Genomic DNA, 15,279 nt, shown 5'->3' with positions numbered 1-15,279 from the left:
CTCTCTTCTGCTGGTGTTCGTTGATTTCGGAAAAGCATTCGACCGACTTAACCATGAAAACATCTGGGCTGCTCTTAGACGACGAGGGGTCCCAGAGAAACTAGTCCATCTCATCGAAGCACAGTACGAGGCATTTTCGTGCAAGGTCTTGCATGACGGTGTCTTGTCCGAACCAATCCCGGTAACTGCTGGAGTGAGACAGGGATGTATTTTGTCACTGCTGCTTTTTCTCATCGTAATGGATGAGATCTTGACTGGATCGATTGACTGTAGACCAAACCGAGGATTGCCGTGGAATCCTTCAGCAATTGAGCAACTGAACGACCTTGACCTGGCAGACGATATTGTTTCGCTCGCCCAAACACAACCGGACATGCAGAGCAAACTCGACGACCTCACCGAAAACTCCAAGGCAGCAGGTCTCAAAATCAATGTCGGAAAGACCAAGTCGATGGAAATCAACACAGAAAATCGTTCCAATTTCGTGGTGGCTGGACAACAGGTTGAGAAAGTGGAGTGCTTCCAGTATCTTGGTAGCCAGATTACGCCTGATGGTGGTACCAAGAAGGACATCGAAACCCGGATCAGAAAAGCCCGATTTGCGATTGCGAGTCTCCGAAACATCTGGTGCTCACGCCAGATCTCTCTACGAACTAAGATCCTAATCTTCAACTCAAACGTCAAATCCGTATTGCTGTACGACGGGTGTGAAACTTGGTGCACATATGCGGTGACGACGCGAAAACTGCAAGTTTTTGTGAATCGCTGCCTGCAGAACATCATCCGCGCTTGGTGGCCTGGCAACTGGATCTCAAACGTTGAACTTCATCGCCGGTGTCATCAAAAGGCGCTAGATATCGAGATTCGGGAACGTAAGTGGAGATGGATTGGTCACACGCTGCGAAGAGATGAAAACGAGATTTGCAGAGAGGCGCTTGACTGGAATCCAGATGGGCATCGAAGAAGAGGCAGGCCCAAAAGCTCGTGGCGGCGAAGTCTAGCCGCTGAAATCCGCACAGTTGACGAGAACCTTGGCTGGCAGCAAGTGAAGACGCTGGCTCCGGATCGCCAGCAGTGGAGATCTTTTATTTCAGCCCTATGCGTCGGTCAATCGGCGCCGGACCCTTAGGTAGGTAGGTATGGTCGTTCCAGAAAATTTCTGCAAATAACTTGATTTGTTTGCAGTGTATGAGAATTCGCGATCCCGGAGGCTGTACACGACGATGCTGACGAAGTTTAACTGCGTGGTAATGGACGACGAAACCTACGCCAAAGCCGACTACAAGCAGCTTCCGGGAAAGGAGTTTTATTCGGTAAAAGGAAGGAGAAAGGTAGCAGATATTTTCAAGCACATGAAACTGTCAAAGTTCGCGAAGAAATATCTGGTTTCTCAAGCCATCTGTACCTGTGGCTTGAAAAGCAGCATTTTCATAGCTTCCGGGACTGTCAACCAAGAAATTTACGTGAAAGAGTGTTTGAATAAACGTCTGCTGCCTTTCCTGAAGAAACACGGTTGTTCCGTACTGTTTCGGCTGGATTTGGCATCTTGCCATTACGGTAAAAAGGTCATGGAGTGGTACGCCACCAACAACGTGCAGGTGGTTCCCAAGGACAAGAACCCTCCCAACACGCCAGAGTTCCACCCAATTGAGAAATACTGGGCTATCCGCTGATTCGAAGCTGCGCTGCTGCCATCTGGAGTAGTACGATGTTGTGTGAGCAACATTCCAGGTGAACGATAAAATATAGGCGACTTTACATTGCTTCGAGTTAAGATTACATAAATCCAAATGATTATAGAAAAAAACACTCCTTTGAAAAATTGGAGTTTGTTTTCAATTGAATTAGAATAAATTAACCTGGCAGAAGAGTCAATTCTATCTGATTGTTCCATTTTAAAATAGTCAGTCGGTCAAAAAAAAAACTAACATATAAATCAATCTTTTCGTTCATTTTCCAAACTTTTTTTAATTTTTTCCAATTATCTATATTTTATGTCAACCGATTTTTCGTTGTTACTTTAAACTATAACTTATAGTCTATAACTATTGGATTTGGTTTAGATGTTACATTTAATGAATACGTTAAATAAAAAATTTAATAGTTTCAGCCAACGACAGTATAAAATGTTAAATTTTAATTTGATATTATTTACGGCTAGTGGTTGTAAAAATTTAATTTTCAATAAAAATTTCCCAAACAGAGATCTTAAGGTCCGATCAAAGTACAAAACATGATAAAACCATTGAAAGATGTCAAAAGAATAGCATCCAAGTAAACTTAAATTGTATAGTATTTTAAGGACATAATATTTTTTTTTTCATTTCATCCAACATCAAATATCCAAATCCGCCTTCCAGCTTTAAAATTATTACGCCTGATTGTATGCAGCTGCAGAAGGAAACCTAATAAAAAATAGCAAACAAATATGTTTTTCGGCTAAAAAATTCTAGCTTACCAATTGTTGGATCTTTCCCAAATTTTGAAGGAATATTAATTGACTTCTCTTTTAACAAACTGCAATGGAAAATATGTATTTGGCTTAAGTTTTCATTCAAAAATATGTGAAGGGTTTTGGAGTAGTAAAAAATTTACCTTTTTTGTTGTCGATTTGCGATGCTTCACGGCACATACACAATTTTTCCTATAGCCCACAATAATCTCTGAACTTTCTACTTTAAATTTGTATCGATAATTTTTTGAAAATCCTCACCAAATCAGAGAAAATAATGATTTATTACAAGCAAGTATTTCTACCTGTTTGTTTACATTTTTTGCACGCACACGATCTGTCAAACATTAGCTTCGAAATCGCGAATTGTCAAGCGGAACCTAAAGAAGACCAAAAAAACTGCTAAGGACGAGCAGCAGTTCAAGGCAAACTGGCTTTCTGTGGCGAAGAAGGTGGACAAGGTGGCTGTACAAAATCTGATGGCAGGGGTTAAGCGTAAGGCCCGGCAATTCGGATTTGGAAAAGCGGAAGCTTAACTGAATATTTTTCCTTTTTTTATACTAATTAAACTTGAAAAAGAAATTCAATTTGATTTTCTAAATTAACGATTTCACCGATTTACATGCGTTTTCCCTTGACCATATTTTGACCGTATCACCCTTTATACAGTATTCCAGAAAACAGCAAGATGTTTCAAACTTAGCAAAAAAAGTGGTTTTTTTTTGTTTATATATCTCAATACGAAAATATCTGCGACCGATTCCGCTTCATTAGAAATTATTATCTCTTTTTAATTATGTACTTACCTTCAAAACCAATTGATGTCATCAATAAATGAAGAACGCCACACATGAGTAAATTTTATTACCTATTTTATTCGGTAGTTATAAATTGTGCCTGCCAACATACAATGTTGTGTTCCACAAAGAGTCAAGCAAATTAGTAAAACATTTCAGATAGTCCCATAACTAATCGGATGCAACACAGAGATTTTCTTTTTTCCTGATATTATGTGTATGTAAGTTTTGATTAACGTGGTTACCGCAAGGAACCAGATGGTTTTGTCTTCAAATGCCAACGGTTGGACTGATTCCAAACTCTCTTTTCTTATCGAACATTCGCACTGCGGAAGTTTTTTGTCTTGTTTTGATCTGTTGCCTCAATCTCATTTAGTAACTTGTAAAAATTGAATACACTTATCGCTAGGTTTTCTATCTCAAAACATGTTCGCTTGGTTTGTTCAATATTTGTTCGTGTTAGCGTTACGTTACTGGGTTGGATTAGCAAGGATATCTCTAAAACGGATCTATTGACGTAAATATTTTTGTTCTTTGGGTATGTTCATTTGGCATATTCCAGGACTAGTTACTTACTCAACTGGTGAGACTTAACAGAACATCTGTTCTACATAGGTTTTCTTTGAAATAAGGTAACACTTTTTGTACACAGAACCTTAAACTAAAGATCATTCTTCTATTGGGGTTAATACGTCCATCGTTTTCCAAATAACCCTCGGGTATCCCTCGGGAGCAGTCTTCTCTTTACCACAACTCGCACTTGCGTTCCGGATTCATTCGCGATCCCAGCGGGCAGTTGAAGGTATCGGCGAACTCTTTCAAATTGGACAACGATCCAATGACCCGGAACATCGGTGGAGAGTGGGGATCTTTCTCGATCTGTAACGTGGTAGTCTCATCGGTCACAGCCGAGCACCAAACCTGAGCGAAGGAAATGAAAAATAGCTGACGATGGGTCATGTTTAGTCCCGGTAGGGGTAGAGTGTCTGTATCCGATGTGCTCAACTTTTCGTTCGAAATGTACGCATGGAAGGCAGCCTTGAGGCCTCCGTTGTCTGCGATGTTTTCTCCCATCGTTTGCTTTCCGTTGAGATTCTTTCCATTTATTTTGTAAGTACTGTACTGTCGATTGAAGCATTCAGTTTGATTCTTGAACCTATCAATTGTTTCCTTCTTCCACCATTGGTGGAGGTTTCCAAGTTTGTCGTACTCCCGACCTTGGTCATCAAAAGCGTGCGTCAATTCGTGACCCATTACCACACCCATTGCGCCGTAGTTCAAACTTTTTGGGTTTTTCATATCAAAGAATGGTAGCTGGAGTATTCCAGCTGGGAACACAATCTGATTCTTGGTCGGAGTGTAATAAGCATTCACCGTAGGAGGAGTCATGTTCCATCGGGTTTTATTCACCGGTTGGTCTAGTTTCTCCAGGTTTTTCTTCAAACTATAGATATTGAAGTTTATATTGTTATCAAAATATGCCTTAGGGTCGATGTAGAGATCTTGATACTTCTTGTCCAAATCTTCCGGGCTCAGAATGTAATCTGGGAAACCAATCATATCGGAAATCGCATCCGCTTTCTCCTCCGCCAACTTACGCGTATCGTTGTCCATCCAAACAAGATTCTTCAAATTGTCCTTAAACGCATTGCGTACTTCATTGATCATTTCTTCGGCTCGTGGTTTACTTTCACCGTGAAAAACTTCCCGTACAAACATAGCTCCAATCGCAAATCCTAACACATTTGTTGTATCACTTACACAGTAGCGCCACGGTTCTTCTCCTCCGTCCGATCCGATCAGTGCCTTACGCAGGCCTTTGTACGCGTCTCTGAAGGCCTTGGACAAACATGCCGTCAGAGTACGAACCGTTTGCCATACTAGATAGTTGTTCAGAATACTGCGAAAAGTCAAAGCGTTAAATAGGTCATCTCAGAAATAAGGTATGAATTACCCAACTTACATTTTCTTCTCGTCCGTCTTGGTGTACTCCTCGATGAGCGTATTCAAATTGGTGAGATAATCTGGAACATACACCACCACCTTCTCCTTCTCTGTGATTTTCCGTTTCACCAACCGGAACGCTTCGTCGAAATGATCCCGCCAATTGATGAAGGGCGCACTTTTTTGAAGCGATTTTATATCCATCAAATGGTACATCTCCTCGTCGTCCCGTCTCATGTCCTGTGGAATGGTGATATTAGCCAATCTTGTTTCAAACTGAACCACATCTTGCATCTGCCGGCGAGCGTCCTGTTCATTGGCCCCCAGAAGAACGGCCACCTTGGTCATGTAGTCCAAATACGCTGCCAAAATTTTAACATTTGCCGTTTTGTTTAAATAGTTTTCCCTCGAAGGCAATGTCAGTCCACCCTGGTCAATCTGTGGAAATAAAATTCATAAACACACCTCGTCCGAAACCAAAATCATCCCCAAACTACCTGAATAATATGCCTTGAAGAATTCCTATCATCTTCTGCTACAGCCCATCCAAACAAGCCACCCATATTGTACTTGATCTGCAACGTCTGCAGAGACTTCTGCAAGGACCACTTCTTCAAATCAAACCCACTTTCCTTAGCGGTCACGTTCCATCCTCCAACGGTCTTGAGCAGTTTCAACAGAGGTTCCGCCCCCAACTTTTCCATCGTTTCGTCCTCGTCCAAGCAGGACTGGTAGTACAGTTTGGCCTTTTTCTCCGCCTTTGATTTGAGCTCGACCTCCGGTCGTTCCAGAGCATTCTTCACCACCAACTGGTTCTGCTGCTCCAGTTTTCCGAAGGTTCCCCACATGGACTTTCCGTCTGGGATGGGGTTGTTTTTTATCCATTGATTACAGGAGAAACTGTAAAAATCGTCACACGGGTTCACCGTTGTGTCAATTGAATGCAGGATTTCGCTGGCAGCGAAAATGCAATGCTTGTCCAAACATGGAAGAGCAGCGTCACCTGATTGATTAATAGCGAAAAAGAACATATGCAGTTGGTTTGACATCTATGTTTTATTGTTACAACTAAATCTATATATATATAAATGAATGTTTGTCTGTCTGTCTGTTCCCTATAGACTCGGAAACTACTGTACCGATCACCGTCAAAATTGGCATCTGAGGGTTTTTGGGGCCGGGGATGGTTTCTATAATAGTTAAAACCCCATCCGACTTAAGGAAGGGGGGGGCTCCCATACAAAATTTGTAGTTTTTCGAAACAAATTAAAGTCATGACATCCATTTTCTCGAGATTTTTTTCCTTTGGGCGGTTTGTTTTTCGTCTCCATGGTCGAGGCGTCGCGAACATACGTCGCGAGAGGATAGTAACCATGGCATAGCATACTGATCAACTACGTACTCAACATGAAAAGTGTTTTTGTGTTACACGGCTGCATAAAAGAGACTTTTGATCCGCTTCTTTTTTGAAAAGTGAGACTTTAGAACTGATATTCAACTGTAGCAAAATTGTTATGAGAAGTTTTTAGTATACCCTGAAAGTGTTAGAAATAATAATTTCTCCTGTCAACTTACACGGTGGGGCAAGGGCAAACGTCGAACTTTTAAGAAATTCATCTTCAAAATGATTCAATATGTTGGAAAGACCAGAAGGGGTATTCCGAATGTTGAAACTGAAGAGGATATTTAAATTCTTAAATTTCTTTGTAAATGAAGGTCATTTGCTTTGAACAGCATTCGTTAAAAGTGGAGTAACAAACATAAAATTATACTGCTGGAATACTGCAGATATATCAATGAAACTTGATAAAACAAACAAACAGATATACGTTTTAAATCCATTTTGAAGCGATTACCCTGACGCATCTGAAAATAAGCTTTGCATTTACACTTGCCCCAATATACGGGACAAATGTTAACTTAGAAATTTGTTTTTGCCAACATTTTTGAATATTTAACTTTTAAAAAGCAAATCAAAAACGCGGAGAAATTATTTAGTGATGCAACTGATATTTTTTGCTTTAATAAATTTATTAGAAATAGCAATTTGCACTGTATAAAATCGATAGTTTTCATACCATGATAAGTGTTGTTTGGGAAAACTTCAAGCTATAATATCTCATGTCCACGAGTTTCGCATATGGCGAAACATTTTTTTAACATAATTTTGGCGCAAAAAGGATAGATATTCAAACTGCTTCGAAGGATGGTGAAAAAAGCTGTTTGAAAATGTTTATCAAAAATCCTTTTCATCGTTTTTTTTTTCAAATTTCGATTGCTTATTTTTTTAACTCCAAAAAATACATCATCTAAAGCTATTCAACTGTCCCGATTCACGCTATTGATCAAAATTCTATTTCCATAAAGTACAATATGCAATGAATTCCTATATGCGAATCTTTTTCTTTCAATTAGAAATTTAAGTAAACTCGAGCCAGGTAAATCAGCCTACCTTCTTCAAGCAGTGGGGGACAAAATTGGAAAAGATGGGGGAGCTCCCATGCAAGTTTTAGATAAAGAGCTTTTCAAAGAAGGGACCATATTTTAAAAGAGGGTTTCTTGCATACGGATATTTGGCATAACTCAAAAATAGATGTAACAAATGTTTTTATGGAAGTTCGTAACTTCCCACTTTGGGAAAAAAGGTGGGAAATCCATAAATATTGACATTATTTGAGTCATTATGAAGCTTCAAAAACAGAGTACAAATATCAGATCTTGAAAACAAGTTTAGAGATCAAGCTACAGTGAATAATATATACCATCTTTTAATTGCGATTCGGAACTCCAACTGCAGCTCTCATTTCAAAGTTGTTGGTTCTAAACCATGATGAGGTTTGATTGAAAAAAAAATGCTTAAAAAAAACTAAATTTGAATAAATTTTTACAAATTACCTTTATTTCTGCAAGGTGTAGCAATGCACACCGGGTCAGCTAGTTTATTATACAATCAAATTCTACTTTATAAATATTTTCACAGATGCCATCTGGTATTAGACTTATACGATTTGGGATCAGTTTTGAAAATCTCAAACACTGGGACCTATAAAGCTTTGTTTTGGTTCAAAAATTATGGTCATGATTTTTTTGCAGAATTTTCAAGTAACGTTTACATGAGTAAATTTGAACATTTATGTGTGTATGGGAAAATTAAATATTTTGCTCTGGAAAATCAACGTCATTTTTCATTCTTCTGTGGAACCAATCTTGGTAACGGGTTTTTTGCCAATTGAAAAATTCTTATTACGTCTCGGTGGTCGAGTGGTTAGCGTGGTAAGACGGTAATCGCTGGTCCACTGATGGCATGGGTTCGATTCCCATCTCGGTACTGGGTGTTAAATGTTAATCTTAAGCTGTCCACGTCATTTATTCAGTCTGTAAAGCCTAAATCGGCTAAGACGGTGTATGTCTTTTTTTTTAAGGAAATATTTCGCTGTAGAATTTTGTCGAAAACCGCAACATCGTGCCTTAAATATTAGCCAAAACAAGTTATAAGCTGTTCAATAGGGATACGTCTTTAAAAGGTGATACGGTCAAAATTTGGTCAATATCAACTTGACGTATTTCTTTCAATTTTGCATTTAAAAAACCTGTAACCGGTTGGTTACAAATCGTTTGATTTTTGTTTTCATTTTTGTAGTATTGTATATTTAGCTCTAGAAAATTCATGTTCCTTGTCGAGTTTCACAACAAGATAGCACCACAGTAGGCTACATTTTACTGCTGGCTGCTGTCAATTCACAGAGGAGGAAAAGGAGGAAAGAAAAAGAGAACATGGAAGGCGAAAAGGAAGCTTGCTTCAGGAAAATTCGCTCTCTTCTGTACCAGGCGGCCGTGTGTGAAGTCAAGTTCCTGTTAAGTGTTTGTGAATGTCTACGGAATTCACCCGGATACCGGATTGTCTTCGTCACGGCTCGGCCCGCAGACCCCTTGTGGTCTCGCGCCTAAAACGTAATGGACCAGCATCTTCGTCCTCGGGTTCTGCGGATCCCTAACTCTAAAGGAGGACTTCCCTTCTCGGCCTGTCCGGATACGGGGCACTCTCGTGGGCAGGCCGATTAAAAGCCAAAGAAGGAAGACGCCTGCAACGACCGAGTCCAGCAACGCCCGCTGGCGCCGACGGTTTCGGCACCCCGTTGATACGCCCTTAAATCGACGGTCCTCCTGCTTCCGGAACTGGATTTCCGGAACCACGACGTCGCGACAGAACAGCAACAGCAGCAGCAAACCCACGGTTAGTGAGATTTTACACGCCACACAAGACACAGAACATTGTTTATACACACAGACAACACGCCACATAAAAACGTTAATAAAAAACGCAAAGTAACATGAATTTCCCGATTTGTTGTATTTTACCCGAAAAGTCCTTGGTTACCCAGTAGTCAGCCGGCCCTGAGGTTCCGTACTCTTAGAGTACCTTGCCTTGGCTGGTCTAGCCGCTGCTTTTCTATCTGTAACAAACCTGAACACCCCTCATTTAGAAGGTGTGTGAGTGTGTGTAGAATGTTGCTCCTATTTTGGTTTTGGAATTCACTCTTCAGTTGTCAAAATGCCGTCCAAGGAAGAAGAGCAGCGAATCAAAATTGGGCTCGCGCATCGCCAAAATCCGAGCTACTCGCACGCAAAGCTGGCAAAATCGCTAAAAGTTACCAGTCGAAAACAGGAAGCCGCTGAGACGACAAAGAGAGTTGCCGGTAGTTTCAAGCGAAACCCTAACCTCTCTCTCCGAGATGCCGCAAATAAGCTGGGTGTATCGTCTACAACCGTGCATCGAGCCAAAAAACGAGCCGTGACTCCAAATCGCGATGATAAACAAAATACGACGGCCAAAGCGCGATCCCGAAGGCTGTACACGACGATGCTGACGAAGTTTGACTGCGTGGTAATGGACGACGAAACCTACGTCAAAGCCGACTATAAGCAGCTTCCGGGACAGTTGTTTTATACGGCAAAAGGAAGGGGAAAGGTAGCAGATATTTTCGATCTGTCAAAGTTCGCGAAGAAATATCTGGTTTGGCAAGCCATCTGTACCTGTGGCTTGAAAAGCAGCATTTTCATAGCTTTCGGGACTATCAACCAAGAAATTTACGTGAAAGAGTGTTTGAATAAACGTCTGCTGCTTTTTCTGAAGAAACACGGTTGTTCCGTACTGTTTTGGCCGGATTTGGCATCTTGCCATTACGGTAAAAAGGCCATGGAGTGGTACGCCGCCAACAACCTGCAGGTGGTTCCCAAGGACAAGAACCCTCCCAACACGCCAGAGCTCCGCCCAATTGAGAAATACTGGGCTATTGTCAAGCGGAACCTAAAGAAGACCAAAAAAAACTGCTAAGGACGAGCAGCAGTTCAAAGCAAACTGGCTTTCTGCGGCGAAGAAGGTGGACAAGGTGGCTGTACAAAATCTGATGGCAGGGGTTAAGCGTAAGGCCCGGCAATTCGGATTTGGAAAAGCGGAAGCCTAACTGAATATTTTTCCTGAATGTTATACTAATTAAACTTGAAAAAGAAATTTAATTTGATTTTTTAAATAAACGATTTCACCGATTTATACGCGTTTTCCCTTGACCAAATTTTGACCGTATCACCCTTTAAGAATATCAAAATGTGTGTTTGCTGCGGATTGCACGCCGTGTGTGCAACATCGCTTCGATGATATTTTAAAAATTTTCAGTTATTCTGAATGACCTATTGTTCAAAATCCCAACATTTTCATCCTAGTAGAAACTAGAGTTCATACCTTAAAAACATTATTTTGATTTTCATAAGGAACAAAGTGTCTATGAAATGTCTGAAGGTAAAGCTGTATTTTCACAAACGGCGCTTCGCACCTCGGCGAAGTGTTCGAGAAAACATTTAGTCTCAAATGGGTTAAAAGGCGATATTTTTGAGAAGTTAAGCAAAACCAAACGATTGTTTAATGCCAAAATAAGGTTAGATAACAAAAAAACGATGAACACGTTACTAAACATTTGATGTTTTAATCACTATACTCCATATATTTAATCATTGTTCTATTTTTGACCACCCTTTCGGTTTGGTGTATTCTGTTCACAAGTTTTGGCATTCTGCCCCACGGGGTGTTTTCTTGCTGGTTAATTTTTTTACAAAAATATCATCAAAATGGAGTTTATTTCTTTGCTTCCTTTTGATAATACGTAAATCAAATCCCTGAATTGTAGTAAACGTTCAATTTGGTACTTAAATTATTTTTAGTGCTCTGAATAGCGTTAATGATTAACTAGTGCGTTCTGTACAGTTTTTCCCTAGTATAGTCGAAAATCGACTTCTTATCCAAGGCAAAATTTGGCAAACATGGATAACTCTTCGAAATCTGGTGTTATCTCTAAAAAATATGGTTCCAAAACCCTATCTCAAAATTTTATCCTAGCCTGATTACAACGAAAATAATCTAAAACTCACCTTTATAAATATTTGAGTCCACGTGCGGTTGCACGTGCAGCACCCGGGTACTTTCGGTCGTAAGAACCCCGATCAGTACTGCAATGGTTACGGTAGACAGCAGCATCAGCAACAGGAGTATCTTCTCCAGCTTACTGCGGGCATTCCACAGCGACGTCCCCCTAGCGGTGTGATAGCGAATGTGCATCGTCGGACTACGCGTCGTTTCATTGATCTGAATCGATCCGATGCTGCTGCTGTCCTCGTCGGCGAACTGGGCCTGTTTGTATCGTGTCATCTGAAAGAAAATTGGTGGTACAAAGTATGAGAAAATGATGACAATATTAGAAAAAAGGGTAAATTTCACATGGTTTGGATCAAGACTAGCATGATAAGTTCAAAACAAAGCTAGGGTAGATGTACCCTCCTCCGTCGTATCCCTCTTATTCGTCTTAATTCATGAACGCATGTTTTAGAGCCGAAAAATCTCTTTCCACTTTAATAGGCTACTTCACATGATAAACTTACGCCTGTGAATTTATTTTCTATCACAAATTTGTCACTTTTAAAACTATTTTTTGAGATATTTGATTTTGAAATCTCGAAGTGAAATAATTTATTGGCACACTCCGCCATATTGAAAGACGAACTTAGTGATCCCCCCTTAGTGATTCTTTGTTTTAACGCTTCTTGTCAATGCATATAACAACCAAAATCATCAAATTCAACAGAAAAGTGTTGAAATAAAATTAGAAAAATGATTTCAAACTAATCTGAACTATATAAATTTGTCAATATTCGATTGAAATCGAATCCCTCGGCCCCCATAATTCGTCGTAATTTTGCGACAGGAATAGGAAACCGTTTTGAAAGAATTGGAATTAGACCGGTTCATTTTTACTATTTTTTGCTGACCACAGTCGGACTCATAGAGATTGAACATAATTGATTTCTAAGTAATCACAACACAATTAAGTAATTTTGAAGCTAGGAACTAGATGCGCTGGGAGATAAGTGCAAAAAGTCTTTTTTTATTAATAAATTACTTGAATATATTTAGCATTGCTTATAATGGATGGTTTTCAATGAACATAGAATTGATGGCTTTTTTAGCTAAGTGGTTGGTGTTTTACAAATTATTTACTACCAGTGCCGTGCATAATTTAATAGACGTTTGAGTGCACGCAAGAATATCTCCAACTTTACACATTTCTAACGTTCAACTCCAATGACATTGTTTCTTCATAATTTTATATTTTAAGATTTGATTATTCTTGGTTCAATTATCTGATGACACTGAACCTCTCTCAAGTATTTGAAACATTAGATACATCAATTATATGATAATTAGACTTTTTCAACTTCTTTCATTCAAACTGCAATATCTTACATACGACCAAACGCTTTGCTCTACAGAATGTTCACTGAGAGATCCTTGAAAACTAAAACTTAAACTTCTCCAGTTTTCAGAAATTCCCTAAATGGGAATCAATAACTACTCGAGGAAAAAAATCAATTCCTGGACCGATAACCTTGATTTCTATTGAATTTTGACGATGCATAGAAATCGACAAGAGAATTTAGATGAATGAATAATTTAAACTTTGAAATAAGAGTTCATGATTCTCTGGTTTGGATCTCTATACAAGTTTGGATAAAAAAAATCGGAAGATATAATTTTTTGTACATAAAGTCATTCAAAATATTACAATATTACAGTTTGAATTAAAAAGTCGAAAAGTTTTATGGCTCGTAAAAAAAACTCGAATAGATGAGCTGAACCAGTCTAATGCGCATTACACGCATCAACGTGGCGTTGCTTTGTTTCGATATCCTTCGCCAGGGTTCCCACATGTATAAGAATACACATGTTGACAAAACGCAAATGTGATTCTGCCTCTCCTCAAATGTCTTACTATTCAGTGTCATTACGTAGAAAAACATACAGTTCTTTTACAAATGTTGATGTTCTTTAAATATGGGTAGTTTCTGTGTAAATTTGTGCATTGTAATTTGTGTTAAATGTCTGTATGAATGTTATGAAATTTTATCTTACAGACAAATCCTGGATCATGGCAGCCCTGTCCGTTGGAGAGTGTGTTGGTAGAAAATAAATTTGCAGGGTGGATTCAATTTGTCAGGTCTAATATTGTGCTGCCTGCAATTGCCTTAGCCAAGCAATGGTACCTAGCTACAATAACGCTACCTTGAGATTTCTTGGCAAGACCATTTTATTGCGACTTAGAGCTCATTCGAACTTTGCCGTTATTCTGCGCGGTTGATCCGTGCGAAGTAAATAATAGCATTTGCATGAACCGCAACCGCAAAATTTCAAATCTATACCTCATGAGTAAGCTTGCCAGATTGCCCGGATTTATCCGGGTTTGCCCGGATATTTGATGCAAAATTTCGAGAAAGTCCGGTCCGGCCCGGTTGCCCGGATATCGTGAAAAAAGTCCGGATATTGCCCGGATTTTTTCACAATTTTCACAAAGAAACAAAAAAAAAACAAAGTTTTTGAGTAAATTTCAGCAAAATCGATTAACGGTATGGACATTTTCAACGGTTGTTTCAAATAATTTCGCTGATTTACTTTTATAAACCTTTAAATATTTAAGTGTTTCAAAAACTTTTTGGAAGTCTGCAATTACATTAATAAAATATTAATTTCATTTTTTTTGCATTTTTTCTTTGCTTTTATATATAATAACACCTAAATTTTGCCCGGTTTTTGCCCGGTTTTTGGATTTGAAAAATTGAAATCCATGCCCGGATTTTGCCAGGTTTTTTTGGAAAAATGCCCGGAATTGCTAGGCCCGGATGGAAGTGGAAAAAAATCTGGCAACCTTACTCATGAGGGAGGAATAGTTTGAGACAATTTCGGTATAATTGAACAGAAGGTATAATATTTTGCTGCCTGCAGATGCATCAGCCAAGCAATGGTAGACCTGTTTACAATAAAGCTATCCTAGTTTCATGGCTTATTGCGACTGGTTACTTGAAAGAACTTCTGCTGTTATCGTGTGCGGTTGATCCGTTCGATGTAAGCTAATGCCAATTGCATGAACCGCACCCGCAAAATTTTAAATGCATTTCTGAAGAGGGTGGAATAAATTGAGACAATTTCGGTCTCCTTGTACGACGGAATTAGGAACCTGGTACGACAATGAAGGAACTTGAATGAGGAAAATAAATCATAAATTGACTAAAAAGTACGTAATGGATTGATCTATTTCCTTCATAGTTTCATAAAACAGTATTAGAAATATAGTTCAGTTACTAAACATCAGTTTTAAACCAACGTGGAAGGCAATTCTATTGAAATAATAAAAAAAACTTACTTAAGCCGTTGTCTTAGGGTCCTTTACCCTACCATCAAACGGGGCGTCATGCAACAACGGAGTTAGATGCAATATTTCTAAACCACAGCACTTATTCAATTTTTATTTTAAAATAATGTCATTGAGTAATCATTTAATGATAACAAAATGATAATGACATAGTTTCTCACATCTTAAGCAAGTGTTTTAAAGTTTTTGATACTCATAGACATTTAAATCGAGCTTTAGATGAACAAATTTCATAATTTTTCGATGGCCTAAAAACTTGACCCAGTATGACGGATTTGCTAAACAAATAATACCATTCCCCAATTATTTTTGAAATTATTTAAAAATTTAGTCC

General features: G+C 39.0%; 1 protein-coding gene across 3 annotated transcripts in view; it reads right to left on the bottom strand.

Annotated features, from left to right (window-relative positions):
• Window positions 1-3,307: 3,307 nt before the first annotated feature.
• The window catches only part of LOC129745797 (neprilysin-3), a 50,747-nt gene continuing 38,775 nt past the window's right edge, over window positions 3,308-15,279 (bottom strand). For all 3 annotated transcript variants that reach the window (XM_055739147.1, XM_055739149.1, XM_055739148.1), the window contains exons 2-5: window positions 11,617-11,893; window positions 5,691-6,196; window positions 5,213-5,631; window positions 3,308-5,149 (exon numbers count right to left, since the gene is read on the bottom strand). In XM_055739147.1, coding sequence (XP_055595122.1) covers window positions 3,994-5,149; window positions 5,213-5,631; window positions 5,691-6,196; window positions 11,617-11,893 — 2,358 coding nt within the window. In that variant the 3' untranslated portion in view covers window positions 3,308-3,993. The remainder of the gene's footprint in view (window positions 5,150-5,212; window positions 5,632-5,690; window positions 6,197-11,616; window positions 11,894-15,279) is intronic.

This window comes from Uranotaenia lowii, chromosome 2 (assembly GCF_029784155.1).
Source record: "Uranotaenia lowii strain MFRU-FL chromosome 2, ASM2978415v1, whole genome shotgun sequence".
Lineage (NCBI taxonomy): Eukaryota > Metazoa > Arthropoda > Insecta > Diptera > Culicidae > Uranotaenia > Uranotaenia lowii.
Note: the sequence above shows the minus strand (reverse complement) of the source record. Positions and strands in the feature narration are given on the sequence as shown.